The 14,716-nt window shown below is 49.8% G+C and overlaps 4 protein-coding genes across 4 annotated transcripts; 1 reads left to right on the top strand and 3 right to left on the bottom strand.

Moving 5' to 3' along the window:
- Nucleotides 1-3,627: 3,627 nt before the first annotated feature.
- M431DRAFT_807 (hypothetical protein) lies at nucleotides 3,628-5,140 on the top strand (the record flags this gene model as incomplete). The annotated part of the gene is made up of 2 exons (XM_024922972.1): nucleotides 3,628-3,712; nucleotides 3,828-5,140. The coding sequence occupies 2 exons, from the start codon at nucleotides 3,628-3,630 to the stop codon at nucleotides 5,138-5,140; spliced, it is 1,398 nt and encodes a 465-aa protein (XP_024780502.1).
- Nucleotides 5,141-5,354: 214 nt separating this feature from the next.
- M431DRAFT_515266 (hypothetical protein) lies at nucleotides 5,355-10,940 on the bottom strand (the record flags this gene model as incomplete). Its single annotated transcript, XM_024920270.1, has 14 exons — nucleotides 10,627-10,940; nucleotides 9,976-10,519; nucleotides 9,442-9,818; nucleotides 9,143-9,359; nucleotides 8,320-9,059; nucleotides 8,093-8,218; nucleotides 7,866-8,028; nucleotides 7,445-7,804; nucleotides 7,249-7,345; nucleotides 7,119-7,190; nucleotides 6,888-6,952; nucleotides 6,120-6,825; nucleotides 5,656-6,036; nucleotides 5,355-5,589 (listed from the first exon to the last, which is right to left on the bottom strand). Exons 1-14 carry the CDS (start codon nucleotides 10,849-10,851, stop codon nucleotides 5,355-5,357), a joined length of 4,308 nt encoding a protein of 1,435 aa, XP_024780503.1. The 5' UTR covers nucleotides 10,852-10,940.
- Nucleotides 10,941-11,670: 730 nt separating this feature from the next.
- M431DRAFT_71903 (hypothetical protein) lies at nucleotides 11,671-12,164 on the bottom strand (the record flags this gene model as incomplete). Its single annotated transcript, XM_024921962.1, has 3 exons — nucleotides 11,671-11,790; nucleotides 11,886-11,953; nucleotides 12,068-12,164. The coding sequence occupies 3 exons, from the start codon at nucleotides 12,162-12,164 to the stop codon at nucleotides 11,671-11,673; spliced, it is 285 nt and encodes a 94-aa protein (XP_024780504.1).
- A 386-nt stretch (nucleotides 12,165-12,550) lies between these two features.
- M431DRAFT_502993 (hypothetical protein) lies at nucleotides 12,551-14,627 on the bottom strand. Its single transcript, XM_024918250.1, has 3 exons — nucleotides 13,936-14,627; nucleotides 13,619-13,853; nucleotides 12,551-13,547 (listed from the first exon to the last, which is right to left on the bottom strand). The coding sequence occupies exons 1-3, from the start codon at nucleotides 14,179-14,181 to the stop codon at nucleotides 12,826-12,828; spliced, it is 1,203 nt and encodes a 400-aa protein (XP_024780505.1). The 5' UTR covers nucleotides 14,182-14,627; the 3' UTR covers nucleotides 12,551-12,825.
- Nucleotides 14,628-14,716: the final 89 nt, after the last annotated feature.

The raw sequence follows: 14,716 nt of genomic DNA on the forward strand, positions 1-14,716 counted from the left end.
ACACACAAACTCGTCGGCCGACGCTATCAACGTTCCTCGCCCAGCCTGCGACACCGATCAGATTCATGGCCAATGCTGCTCTGCTCTGCTGACTGCAAGTGAGACACCTTGTCGTATTACCTTGGTTCTAACATTTGTGCCACCAACTAGTTTCCTTCTCTCCAGTCACCCGGATGCGCTCCGGACTACGCACAATGGTGTGTATCAGAGACAAGCTGACGCATGCACACGCAGTCTCTTACGTTGATCTGGCCTCGGCCTCTTTCTGTCTCTACCCTCTGCTACTGTCTCCTTTTTGCTCCGTTTCTCGGCTTCGAGTGCAGGCCAATGTCGAGCTGCATTTGGTATCCTCAACGCGAGGCGAATCGAGTCAAGGCTAGCGAAGGGAGGCATCTCCGACAACCCGCAGTCAGTAAAGGGGGCATGTGATGGAGGGCTGCTGCTTTTAGGCCGTATGTTCGGCCATATCCCAAAACCAACGTCTGTCTGCCTCGCTCTCCAGACTGACGCAATGCCTCAGCGCTCAATAATCGTGTCGGTTGCTACGTCAGCGCCAATATAGATCGGGGGTGCTGTCTTCGCCGCTATCCCTCCATTCCGGCTACGCACATGATGTGAAGCAGCCCCCTAAAACGATGTGGCCAAGGCCGGCAACGTGTTTTGCGGGCATAGGCTACTATAACTGACTTTCTCTCCTTTTTTACACCCCCTCCCCCCAATGACCTTACTTAGCTACTTCGAGTTACTTATTTTACGGCAAGTGACATGATTTCTTCAAATTTGAATTAGAGATCTTAATGTTCACTGGTTTTGGAAAATCAGATGCTATATTTGCCTAGCAAGGCTATGGTGACAGTGGATCCGGTTGTTTGGGCTTGCTGGTACTCGTACGTATGGCAAAGTACGAGTATCTGCTGCAGACAAGGTTTTGCTTTGAAAGTTCCGTCTCCCATCCAGCTACAGATGAGCGTTCATCGTTTGCCAGCCATTATGAGCGAAGATGTGTTCCAGCTTGTCTATACAATGAGAGATCACATTACTTTGTTAACAAGGGAGATTTTCAAATGCAGCTACGGGTCCCCAAAGTTATCCTTTGAATTCTCCAGCAGTGCATATCAGTATCTATAGTTACTATTTTATTCTTCCAAGGATAATAGCATTAAGCTGTCCCTGTCTTCAGATATTTTATGAAATTTCAACCTTTTATTCATGATACTGCTGTATTACAAACACCTAGCTCCCGTATCAGCTACCATGGTATCGTAAGTATGTCCCGATAACTGTTTTTATCTTCTCCTCTCACCTCAGAGCAGTCGTTCTTTTATGATTGGCTGAAGGGGATCAGAATCCCGAGCTGCAGAGTCCTCGCTTGCCTTTTTCCTTTCTCTCTCTCTTTCCAATCCTTGGCGCAATTCCAGGCCGCTATACTCTCGTGGTATGTCGTACATCGCTGTCATATAACCGCAAAATTGCCCCTTTCTTACATATACACCCAGGCAGAAGTTCAGCCAAGGCAATTTTGTTAACTAATAGCTCAGCTGCATGGAACTTGCTAGGAGGCATTGGGTATGTTGTTGGTGGCAACCCCGTACGGATGCCTTAAAATTAGAGGCCCCTCGAGAGCCTCCTAGCAATTACTATCTAGGTCTCAAAGCTTCATTGCTATCGGCTATGCCGATCCGCCTCTCCGTACATACTGCCACATGGGATTTCTTTTGGTCATTTTCATATGCTGAAACGTCATTTGACGGCTAGGACAATTCTAGGGCCCTTCACGTCACTCAGGCCCTTTAACTATCTCCTGATATTCATGCTTTCTCGCTTCGCCTTTCCGCATCGGGCTACGTAGCCCCATGGTTCCACGTAGCCGATGAGGCAAGTATTACGATGACCACTATTCTATCCGGTAGTAATGGGGATAGCTGCTATCTACCGCAGCAGAGGCCCATCAGCATATGCCTCTCCTCCCTAGGTTTGCCCCCTACTCCACCCTATAGTGCTGGGCATTAGGAGTAGAGTGGTAACACACGGGCAAGCTCAATTACGTTCTTGACCCTTGATTAATGGCTATACTGTACTTTTTCGATGTCCAGCAAGGAAATTCATAAGGATGATGACGAGCAATGAGGCAAGAGAGCGGTGGCTAAAGGGGCGGAAGAAGAGGGGCCTACTAACTTGAGTATTATCAAAAATATCGTCATGAAACCTCTCCAGATGGACGTATCGACGAGTTATCAATATGACATGGCCAGAAACTTGTATATAGATACTCATTCGGACAGAAGTGGATTCAAATAAGGCGTCCAACTATCTCACGCCACTTCAGCGGGAGGCATATGCTATCTCTAGGGCCCAAGCAACTCTGTAGCACTCACTCAAACAGCCCAATCTACGGAATCACGCGTAGGTGCGGCAACAGTCCGTTAGACGGCTTGGGGGCTTAATTGTTTTGGGAGGATCCATTATCCGATGAAGCTGAACCCGTTGCAGGATCGGACAGTCTCAGATTTCCTTTTGACGGCTTTCCGAAGTTAAAGGGCCGATGGAGTGCGTATATAGCGCCAGCTGCATGCATGGATTTTACAAGTCCTAGTGGAACATGGAAATTCACAATTGGCATAATCTGGTAGATTAATTCTACAGGGAATAAACACAAATCGGGAGCAGTGCTGAGAAAAGCGGCCTATAATCTGCATCGGGTGGAAGAGAATGATAACATGCTGGCGGGCCGCGGAGCTATGAGAGAAGCCAAGACTCGCCGGTATCTAGAACGCAAACCCGCCTCCCTTGTCATCAAATCAACTTGTGATTACCACATAGCCAGATACTGGTTTTCTGCTCAATACGGAGGAAACATGCTCAGTTTTTGGGCCCAAACTCGGAAAAGAATTGGGTAGGGCGCAGGAAGCTGAGACGGAGAGCAACTCTGGCTATAATCCGTCAATAGCAGTTCCAAATGAATTCTTGGATGAACAAGGCCACTTATCCTCGAAAATCTACACACATTTGTAAGGGCTATCCCGGCTTCAGTCGACAGAAAAATCAACACATGGTTGTGTCGTGGAAAGTAACCGTCGAGTCAGTAAGGTCACTTACCTGTAGGCTGTACACCACCACAGCAAGTTGCAGGGGTATTATGGCACGGCCCCAAGATGACACAACCACTCACGACGGATTTCTGTTGGACTTCTAGACCTGTAGTGGCGCATGCAGGCAGCCGAAGCTTGCTTATGGAATACAGCAAACGGCCGGCTAAGCCCGCACAGGAGACGAGAATGATTGCGACGCTGGGCGGTGCTTTTTCCCACCCTTCAAAGGGCCGTCAGCATAAGACGAAGAGATGAGATGTTACTGTTAGTATGGAGGTGGCGGAATCAAAGGATTCAAGCCAATGACTGGACTCTGGATCAAAGCGGGCCTAGTGTCCGGCTTGTGGCTCCTCAGGCTTCGGCCAGCGGGGCTGTTCAAGCTGCAAACATGCCTTTGGGAGTCATCTGAATCCTGGGATGCCTGGAGTCGAGTCATCAAACCGTTGGTACCAAGTATATGAGCGGTTCGCAACTCGCGACTTGGTTCCTGCAAGCTTCCGGTAACACAGGCACGTTTATTTTGCTTCCCTGCACTGGCATGCCTAAGAAAAGGCAGCATCTCAAGCCATTCAAGCCAGCCCCGACGGCCTCTCCGGCGCCCGGGTCTTCGTCCAACGCAGCTGGTGAGTCTCATCTCATGTGGCCTCCCCCAGGTGGTTTGGTCGCCTTATTCCTTGCCGCCTCGCTCGCGGGTGTTGTTGGCGGGAAGCTGAACTGACCATCGATCGTTCCGAACAGGCAAGACTCCCAGGAGCGTCAACGAGCTGCTGGCCAGCTTGCGGCACGCCTCTCTAGACTCATCAGTTCCGCGGCAATTGCCCACAGTCACACCATCTGTGCCGCCAGCCCTCAGGGAGATACTGCAGATCCCAGACACTCCAACCCCCGCACCTAGACGGCAGCACAGGCAGAGGCTTGACAACAATGGCCGCCGCCTCCCAGCTGGCCCTCCTCCCCCACGAAGCTGGGTTGCTACCAGCGGCGGTGCTACGCATCTCCAAGGCCAGGCGTCCGGCTCATCGACCGTGAACCGGTGTGGCCTCGCTGATTCGACTTTGCCGGGCACGTATCTGCCAGCTCCGCGAAGTCTCATCGACATCATCCTCAGGAAAATTGCTGCTGACTGGGACCTTCACCGCGTGTTTAATCAGTACTATTTGTACTACATCCCTGCACATCTGAAAGCTGCCCTCATTCGATGGGTCGGCATTGCAAGCCCAGATGGTCTATCGGTTCAAGACCTCAAACTAATACTTCTCCCCTCTCCAGAATCTCTGGAGGAGGCAGAAGGCGATGACATCTCTGAATACCATACCTCTGTCAATGCTGAGGTAAACTACTTGGATTTATCGGGCTCCTTGGGCCGTTCCCTAACGCTCAAGGAAGTCTCCGAGCTTCTGTATCCGTCAAAGAAGCAGGAAGATTCCAGTGAGCCGCAGGAGTCTTGGGACGAGAGCGAGATCATTCCCAGTCCTCCGCGAGTACTATTACCCAACCTCACGCATCTGTCCCTCGCTCTCGACCCTCAGTTGGCCTCAGAAGCATCATGGAGGCAGCTACTGGCTCTATCATCAAAGCTTACTACCATCACTCATTTGAGTCTTGCCTACTGGCCCGACCCATCTCTTACCCCGCGAGCTCGCCTCTCCACAGTTACTACACCGCAGGGCCAGAATATAGCATACGGAGGGACGAATTACTATTCTCACTCTATAGATCATGACTGGAGCGAGGCTCTGCTGGTGCTGAGGATGCTCAGCAGAAACCTCTATGCACTCGAATTTCTCGATCTCACAGGATGCGCACCATGGTTCAAAGCTCTGATGTTGCATTCAGAACATGATTTCGTGGACTGGGTCGGATCGTGGGGGAAAGTGACGCTGCTTCGAATATACACAGGATGGACTCCTGGAGAAGATGCTCTTCCGTCAGAGGTGATTGCTTACCGTGAGGCTATAGACGTTGCGACTATGGTAGAGAGATATATCAGAGCTGCACGTGGGGGAAAGGGCAGGATCATTACGGTGGAGAGGAATAGGATAGATCCTTGAACATAAAAGTTGGAACATGGCATGCATTAGATATAGATCTGGCATATTCTTCACAATATGATTAATATTTCCATCTCTACCAGGTTGAGCTAGTAAGACTGCATTATACAGTTGATCAACGCCGTGAATCTCAAGTGCCGAACGGATGGACATTGGCTTTTCGAGAATATCGCTGTGGCGGTATTCTTTTCTTGAAAGATCCCGTCACATCCATTCAATTGAGTGCCCCACGGTTATTTGCCTCCCACAGAGCCTTGAACTTACCATGACCAGCAGACTGTAGTAGCTCTCGAGGCGGCCCGACCTCCACAACACGGCCTTTATCCATGACCACGACGCGGTCGAAATCTAGAATAGTTTCCAAATGATGGGCGATGGAGATGACAGTATGGCTTTTGAAGTGCGTGTTGATGGTCGTACGAACCATCTGCTCCGTTTCCTTGTCTAGACTTTATTTTTTGTTTTCTTGGTTAGCCTCAGTTTTGATACGATCGTTTGGGTTGTGTATGTATTACCTGCTACTAGCTTCGTCCAAGAGAACAACTTTACCGCAATCTTTCTTCAGCACAGCTCTCGCGAGGAAGAAGAGTTGCTTCTGTCCATGGCTCAGCATGTCCTCTTCAAAAGTCGCATCGAGGCCACCGCGAGACTCGATCACGGTCCATAGATCGACCGCACGCAGGGCGTCGACAATGGCGTTGTCGTTGTAGGAGGCTGACGGGTCAATGTTGTGACGTATGGTTCCGGGGAGAACGAACTGGTCCTGAGACACGGTAATGATGCGAGAACGGATAGTTTCGCGAGGGATGGTGCTGAGGAGGACGGAATCGATGCTGAGAGTGCCAGAAGATGGGTCGAGCAGGCGGAGGATGGCTAACAAGAGTGAGGATTTGCCGCTATGAAGATAGACACGTTAGATTCAGCTATAAAAGCAGAGCACCTCATGGAGGAGTTCCAAAGAGTAAAGGGTGAAACACACCTTCCTGTACGCCCAACAATGGCAGTCTTGTCCCCGGGCTTCAAGTCTAGCGTAACGCCATCAAGAGCCTTGATAACATCATTCTCGTCATACGATGCCTCAAGAGCTTGTATAACAACGTGTCCTTTGTCTGGCCAATTAGCAGGCACCTCTTGATCTTCTCCCGGAAGACTCTCGTTTGGGGTCTCTTCAGCAAATTGCTTGATGCGAGCAACAGCCCCGATGGAAGTCTCAATTGAGGTCCAGAACTGGATGAGCATATTCAGCGTTTCGCTCATGGTGATAAGTTGGACCAGCGACACGCCAGTGAGCCCAACAGAAACAGATCCACGAAGCTTGACGGAAAACCCGACAATGAGGAGAGCAAGCGCCGTGGTGGTTAGATCGAGGACAAGGACGAGCCATCGCTGGACCATTATGAGGAGATAGAAAGGCTTTTGAGATTGGTCCACGAGTTGGTGATTCTTCAAGATGGCCTGATTTTGCCATCCAAACGCTCGGATCGTGGATATTCCAGAGAGCGTTTCCATAAACTGCGTGTAAACTGGAGCCTTCTCTTCAAGGTCAAGGAGACGAAGCTGTCGCGACGTGCGAAGGTAGCCACGCTGGAGGAAGTAATATAGGGCGCCGAGAAAGGGGAAGCTGATGGCTACATAGTATGATGAAGCTGCGAGAAGACCTGCTCTAGCAAGAACCCCGAAGAAGCCTATTTATATACAGTGATTAGTAGTTTGAATGCTACAGAACATCATTAGGTGTTCTACTAACTTGCTATTGTTACCACGAGTGCGAGTGGGAGGTTGTTGTCTAGAATGCCAATGTCTTGAGAGAATCTATAATGCATATGTGAGCAATCGATGCTTATGAGAATGGCCCAATTTTGGTGTTTAATTACCTTGTAGTAATCGAGCCTAAATCGGTCGTTGTAAAGAGTGACAGTGGTGCACTTGGAATGGTAAGTGTGAGATCCTTGATTCACTGTGAAAGTATGGAATATACCTAACAACGGCTGAAAGGAGTCTATGATGAAGTGACACTCCCGATTTTGCCGCAATGACAACAAGGACGAACCTATTTCCGTCAGTCTTCAGAGGCCTCTCAAATCATAGTCCATAGATGCTTAACTCACCATATAAGCAAGGCAAACCAGAGGACGCCGATTACTTGCAAAGCAGAAAAGACTCCAAGATATAAGCCTGATCGGGTATGTCCTTGACTATTCGAGTCTGTCCAGAATTTAAGCCAAACAGCTAAACAAGTTATTAGATACAACTCAGATGAGAAAAAGCAAGGTGAAGCCTCTTTAATTTGAGTCCTTGGCTTACTTGGGAAGCTCTGGAGGAAAGCCCAGACGATCTCGAGAGAGAACAGGATGATGATGAAGATCGGCCCAATGCTACCAAAGTAATACTTGTAGACAGTTGAGTCTCCAAGCTGTCTGCGTTTATCGTCCTTTATTTCTACTTGTTTGGCCTTGTATGCCACCTTTGGTGCAGTAGCTTCGGCTCTGGATTCTGAAATGACCTCATCTTGATGAACTTCAGGATTGGGAGCGATGGCTCGCTTGGCGGTCAAACTCTGAACATATCCATCTGAAGCTAAGAGTTGTGAGAAGGACCCTTGTTCTACTATCTTACCCTCTCGACCTAGTGCAATGATGAGGTCTGCCAATGCGAGGAATTCGACTTGGCCAAGGCGTTAGCAAGTATTAGCAAGACATGTTTGGGACAAGGATAATGAGCCTACTAGTTTGAGTAGCCAATATAACAGTTGTTCCCCATCTTCTGAATAATCCTGTAGAAGAAAACAGGTTTCTAAAAATGCGCTGCGAGGTAGCGTTATCCAGTCCGCTGAATATGTCGTCAAACAAGGCAATACGGGGTCGAGAGTACACAGCCCTGGCCAGCGCCTGGAGGTGAATTTGAGACTTAGTCGTTTCAATGCTTGTATATAAGAATAAACGAGGGACTCACCACACGCTGCTTTTGGCCACCACTGAGGGCGAGTCCTTTGCTGCCAACATTGGTAAAATCTCCCTGGGGAAGTTGCCTAAAATCTTCTTCAAGTTCACACGCCGTGATAGTCTGGTCATACAGGTCCTGGTCGAAATGAGAGTAACCTGTTATGTTGTCCCTAATGGATTGATTCTAGGAACAGTCAGCCGTCTGTCCCTTCCCGATTGAAGATGTTCACCACTCACCAGGATCCAAGGAGTCTGTTCGCACCAGGAAAGACAGCTGCTCGCTAGGGAGACTTTCCCTTTGCAATAAAGTACGTCACCCAGGAGTCCTTTGAGCAACGTCGTCTTACCAGATGCCACGGGGCCAATTAGAAGTGCAACTTGGCCAAGGCTGAGAGAGAAGCTGACGTTATTTAACACCTGTCGATCTGACGTCCAAGCAAACGTAGCATCCTCAACCTCAACTGCAGTGGCTGTGAGGCTTGACGAAGACACGTGAGAAGTGCGAGGCCTAAGATTCTGGAGCTCAATCAAACCAGCTTCTTCCCCAGTGTGGACAGTGGTTGAATCAATACCATTAGCCGCTCCCACAGTTCGATACTCGTCCCGAGTTGAGCTGACCAGAAACTTTTGTATTCTGTCAAAGGCACCAAACGCAGCACTCATATCAAGCACAACTTCAAATATCCAAAACAGAGGTTGCGCAAGTAATGTAATCAGCGAAAGCGCTGCAAACATTCGCGTAACATCGAGCACTTCTCCCGTCGCAGCCGTAATGCCTTGGAACATGGCGAAAGCTAGAACCGGAGAGAGAAGTAGCGGCACTTGAGCCACCGAAGACGTCACTGCTCCTACAACTCGGAAGGGCTTGGATGCGGTGATTTCTTGGATGCGAAGAGTAGCAATGGTGTCAGAAAGGTGTTTGGAGAGACCAGACATTTTGATACTCTTGATGTGACCAATCATGGCAGAAGTTATTCCTGTATACGTGAGCTTTTTTGTACGAAATGTCACATAGGAATTGGATGAATTCAAGGTGTTAATCAGCGTCTCTGGGACTTACCAACTCGCTTTTGGGTCTTTTCAAGCCAACCAACTTGATACTTTTGCGCAAGTGGTGAGACAAACATGGTCGCTCCCAGCGAAAGAACAGAGACGATTATGGGCCCTGCTGCTGCATAACCAATCTGCTTGCTCAAAAGCCAGGTCGCAATTGCAATCTGAAAGACATTGGCCCAGAATTCGTGAACCTGTCTCATAGCACGGCCAATAACATCGACCTTTTACAGCAGTGAAACGTGAACATATCAGTTATCCCGCCAGAAGACAGTAAGTGGTAGACGACAAGCGGATTCGACTTACATCGGAAGACATGAGAGTCAAGGCGGCAGAATCATCAACCGCAACGATGCTCACCTCGGTGACCTTGGAAAATACAGCCGAGACAAGGACTCCTCGGAGCATCGTCACACAGCGGCCATTTTGATGCCAGTACAGCGCCTGCGTGGCTGCGATGCCCAGGTAAACGAGTCCATAAGCTCCAATGAGCCCGTAGCCAATGTTTACCGATTGCGTCTCATCGTTGAGAAAGCCGAGAAAGCGGGTCAAGACCAGAGGCTGGCATATGGTAAAGGCAAGGAGAAATAGCCGAGGGACAATAACCGAGATGATGGCAGAGCGAAGAGTGACGATGCAGCAGAAGATGAGGCGATGCTTGTTCGCCTGAGTCGAGGGAGACGCTGGGCAGAAACCGGTTTCTCCATGTTAGTAACGACGGACTCCGACAGGATGCAGCTCAGCGAGCTTCTACGGTTTTAATTTATTTGTTTTTAGGTTTGTATTGTATTTTTGTTTACGACTATCTAATGGGGTTTGAAGGGGAAAGAAAACACCAACCTTTTCGCCAATGCCACCAAAACCTCTCGTTCAGTCCCGACGAACTCATCTTCTCATCGAGCGGAAACAAGTCGGCCGGCCGAAGCAGGCGCTGGAAGCCGGTCCGGAGAAGCGGAGCAACCCATGCAAACACGGCCCGGCTATACAGACCAGATGTCTCTTCCGGGGCGAGAGTCTGTCGGCCAACAACGTGACCCGACTTTTCTCTTGCCTCAAGCACGAGCAGCGCCGTCTTGAGACCAAACGAAGCCGTGAGAACAGCCCGGATGGACGCACTGACAGCTACTGTGGAGAGGGAGAGCCACACGGTTCGTAAAACAGCAGCGTCGAACAGCAGAGATACGAGTAAGAAGACATTCAGCAGCGATGAGGGACCGAGGGATCTGCCATGTTCAAAATACGAGAGGGCACAGGACATGAGGCTGGAGGCAAAGGAGACACAGGCAGCAGCAACAGACACACTGTTCAGACGCGCGGGCCCATCATGGGTTGCCCAGAGGGCGATCAGGACGAGCTGAAGAGCTGCGAGACAACCTACAACAGACTGTGATTCAAAGGGGGGCAGACGCGTGTTTTGTTAATTCTCAAGCTCTCGGCTACCGATCAAGAAAGACCACCGAAAGGGCGGATACAGGTAGATAGATGACTTACCAATTTGATCACACGCGATACGTGATCAACAACTTTGATTGGCGATTTCCGCAGCTGAATGAGTCGCAGAGGCGCTGCGAGGACAAGCAGCGACGCGGGAAGAAGGACAAAGATGGATTGCTCAAAGACGAGAGTGAAATCGAACCCATCACGACACGCCGCGTCGACAACAGGGCCGAACGCTGCATCCGCAGTGGGAGCGCAGAGGGGAGTTGATATATTCATGGTATGCAGAACCAATTAGATATAAAGATGAGAAGGGGGAAGCCGTTGAAGTTGAAGGGGAAAGAGGGAAGAGAATGAATGAGGAGAACGGGATGAAATATGTATGAGGAGCGGTTAGGCCCTAAGGGGGGCCGAAGGATTCGCTGGCTAATATTGCATAATGCATCGGTCCAGCTCTACTCCGCATTGGGGTGTAGAAGCAGTCCTTTTGTTGAACCTGCCATTTCGGGCGATGGCTTCAATGTTTAGATGATATCTTCTGAGAAAGATGTATATGCAATAGCTGTGTATGCTGCATCGTGGGATAAGAAGCTTGTTCGAGCTGATGCAAGAGTGCGTGTAAGAGTAAGGTCAGTGCAGGCTACCTAATAGCTCGCCGTTTTCTCTGCAAATGGTCTGCAATATACGCACTTCTAAAAGACCGCCTCCAGGCAATGCGTTTAACTCTTCAAGAAATGTCTATATAGGTGCAGTCATCGTTCAACAAGGCCACGGCCAGCTTTCGTTATAAACCACCAAAAGCTTCAAGTCCTTGTAATGGGAAGCGGTGCATGCTACTGACAGCTAGGCAAGACATGACCTGCTAAGCTAACCGAGGCGTCAATGCGATTCAAAGCTCAGATGGATCATCATAAGAATGGCCACAACACACCACATCCGCCCCAGGGCAATGCGGAGACAATCTCTTCTTGAACAATTTGTTTAATTGATTTCTTCATGCTAACTGGCATTCTATCCCAAAAAGCCATGCGTCTCTAGCAACATGTATTACACTCGCAGCGTGCTCCCTTCTAATTCAACCCTCGAATCTTGTCGAAATCAGGTGTATTTGGACTTGAGCCCCTCGACAAACTCAACGTACTTCTTCTGTGCCTCCTCGGGGTCGGTGATGCCCTCCTCCTCTACAGCGGCCTTCCACGCGTTGTACTTGGCCTTGCCCTGCATCACAATCATACGTCAGCACCATGAACGCATACAAGAGGAGTGCAAAGATGAGAGAGACAATGGGGAGGGTTTCTCGTTACGCAACGTACCTTCATGTCGAACATTCCAGGCTTAGGGGCCGACTCCAAATCGAAGCCCTTGCCGATCTTGAAAAGAGCTATACAAAAAAAATCAACACATTGCACTTCTCAAAGGCCTATGTACTTTTCCAAGCTGCCTTCAGCTACCCAGCTCAAGTACGCCATGAGGTTTCCAAGGGGTCGTCGCGTACCGTAGAGGCGAAGGAGTTCATCGTTGGTAGGCTTCGTGGTGAAAGCCTCAGTGGCCTGCTGCGCCTGGAGAAATTCGGGGGACTCTGGGTGCGACATGATGGCTTGAGTTTTTCGGCTTGTTGGTTTTAAATCTTTGGTGGTGCAGTGATAGAGAGAGAAAGTGGTCTGATAAGGATGGAAAAGAAAGCTTCGTTGTAGGTAGGTAGCTTTGGTCCCGGACAGCGGGGTAAAGCCGAGAACTGAGGTAGCAGTTTATAAGGGGGGAAGGGGAAAGGAGGGGCAAATGACGAGCATGAACGCTTTGTTGGGGCTTTGCGATTGGCTTGTTGAGGGTCACGTACAGACCGGCAGAATCACATGTTGGAGGCATCTGCAGTAGGTATTCCTGCTAATATGAATATGGATACCCAGGAGCATTGTACAGTAGCTCACATGGACGCAGCGCTTTTGAGTTGAGCATGAAAAGCATTAATATTACAGAATCTCGTACTCGTAGAATCTACTAAAGTTTGAACAAAAAAGGTGCTTGTACGAGTACGCATGAAGGCGAGGCCAGGCCGGATCAAGCATGTCTGTCTACTGAGCTCGTCAGCAGTGTTGAAATTAAACTTCACCTTGATTACAACCTCATCTATACATGTACATTTATATACCGGTAAACCATTAATCAACCAATCTCGCTGTCTGGTTCACACGCAAAAACAACCACCCAAGATAAAATACCCCCAGATTCCGCCTTCGACCTCCGACTACCTCCTCAACCCCTCTTCTCATCCTCAATCTCTCTCTGCAGCTGCTCCAGGATTTGCTCTCGAGACCTCAAATGCGCTTCTAGACCGTCCACTTGCTCACGGACCGTCTCCAAGTCATCCGATATGCTCTTCAAGTTTCCACCAACGGCACTTTTGCCCTTGCCCTCTTCCAAATCTCTCAGCTCCCTTCGCTTGTAGTCAAGAAGTTGATCCAGCTCTCGCTTGACGAGCGCCGGCTTGGAATCACGTTTGCCGCCCCTCCGCCTCTCTGCGATTTCTTCGACTTTCTTCATCCTGTCCTCTAGGTCCTGCAGTTGGCGCTTGAGCCTCACTTCCTCCCAATCCTCCGTCTTCTCCGTCGAGAAGTCGGTGCCTGCCGTCTTGAAACCGCTGCGTCCGAGTCTTGTCAAGTATTGGTCGCCGAACTTGGCCTTGCGTCCAGTTGCTGTAGAGTCATCTGCCTTGGTAGCCCACCGTGATGACACTCCGCCCCTTTGGTTGTCGACTTGGTAATCGATTTGATTGCGCTCAAAGCTCGACCGCAGGGAGGCAGGTACTGTGCGGGGGATTCGGAAGCCTTCATGTCGGTTGTTTAGAATGTGAAGGAATGCAAGGCATGCATCCTTGTTGATGCTTGATGAGGCAGATGGGTTGATAAGGTTCCAGGCGGATCGAATGTCGGTATCGGGGACGTCTAACGACTCATAGAGGTCTTCGAGGGAAGTGACTGCAAAATCCGGTCAATCTCTGTCGCACCCGTCCAAGCCAAATAGAAACAGGGAAATGGGGGCGTCTTACATGATACCTCTCCTCGCATGTCTCGGCTCTCCTGATATATCTGCTCGTACTTGGCCTTGTCCTCCGGCTTCATATACCACTCAAATCCATCTTTCAGGCCAGGGGTATCGTCCTCGTCCTCGACTTGTTCAAATTGTGGCTGCTTCCCCGTGATGGCTTTAGTTGCTTGCACAAGATGGGCTTTCGACTCGGGAATCATCCAGTCAGGGAGCGTCTTTGGTACATCGGCAAACTCCTGGCGCACGCGAACAAGTTGGTCAGTTTCTAATCCAGCCCGCTGGGGACGCGTCACAGGCCACGCAGCAGAAGTAGCTTACCCCGTTGAGGATATCAAAGATGAGTCGCATAGCGACGCAAAACTCCTCAAAGTCTAGATTTCCATCGTTGTCCACGTCGGCCAGGTCCCAGACCTTTTCCAGCTGGTCATCGCGAAGGCCACTGTTCTTGAGGACGGGCGCAGCCTGTTCACCAGTAAGGAACTGTCCTCCTCCTGTCCTGTCCACGAAGATATTCCAGTATGTTTCAATTTCCTTCTGCTCGATCTTGGGAACTGGGCGAGCCATCGTTTCGGAGCTCGGATCCGAGGGTTGGAGATTCGGGGGGTTGGTTCAATCAACGAGTTCGACACGGAACTCCAATCGCTGGTCGCAGCCAAAAAAAAGCGAATGCGGAATAGCAGGATACCAAACACTACGCAAAGAAGTCGCGAATCGCGAAAACGGCCGCAACAGACGGTAGTGAGTGAACGGCGCAGGACAAAGGAGCAGTGCAGTGAGTGACGAAGCTTCGAGATGCCAAGTACGGAGAGCCCATCTGTAGGTACTTTCCCTTTGTACCTGGACGCTACCATGAACGGGGCGCATGTGCCTGAGCCCGGATTGGCGGAGTCTAGGGCCTCATTTGGCCACTATGCGAATGTGCATATTTGGTAACCGTAGATGTGCTCTGTGCTTGTAATTGAGATGAATGAGAACAAGCCATTTCTACAGATATAATTGGTGAAGATACGGGTATTGGCGGACTGGCTTCAATAATAGTCTTGTTATAAGAATACAACAAGAGAAGAAAAGCAAGAAAGAGCAGCCTACAACATAACAT

This window comes from Trichoderma harzianum (genome assembly GCF_003025095.1).
Source record: "Trichoderma harzianum CBS 226.95 unplaced genomic scaffold M431scaffold_1, whole genome shotgun sequence".
In the NCBI taxonomy this organism is placed as follows: domain Eukaryota; kingdom Fungi; phylum Ascomycota; class Sordariomycetes; order Hypocreales; family Hypocreaceae; genus Trichoderma; species Trichoderma harzianum.

Bases quoted from the DNA above. Each gene is read 5' to 3' on its own strand.
- M431DRAFT_502993 (XM_024918250.1), bottom strand. From the start codon at position 14,181: ATGGCTCGCCCAGTTCCCAAGATCGAGCAGAAGGAAATTGAAACATAC. The intron at 13,854-13,935 runs GTAAGCTACTTC...CGCGTGCGCCAG, and splicing joins TCTTTGATATCCTCAACGGG to GAGTTTGCCGATGTACCAAA. The intron at 13,548-13,618 runs GTAAGACGCCCC...CGGATTTTGCAG, and splicing joins CATGCGAGGAGAGGTATCAT to TCACTTCCCTCGAAGACCTC.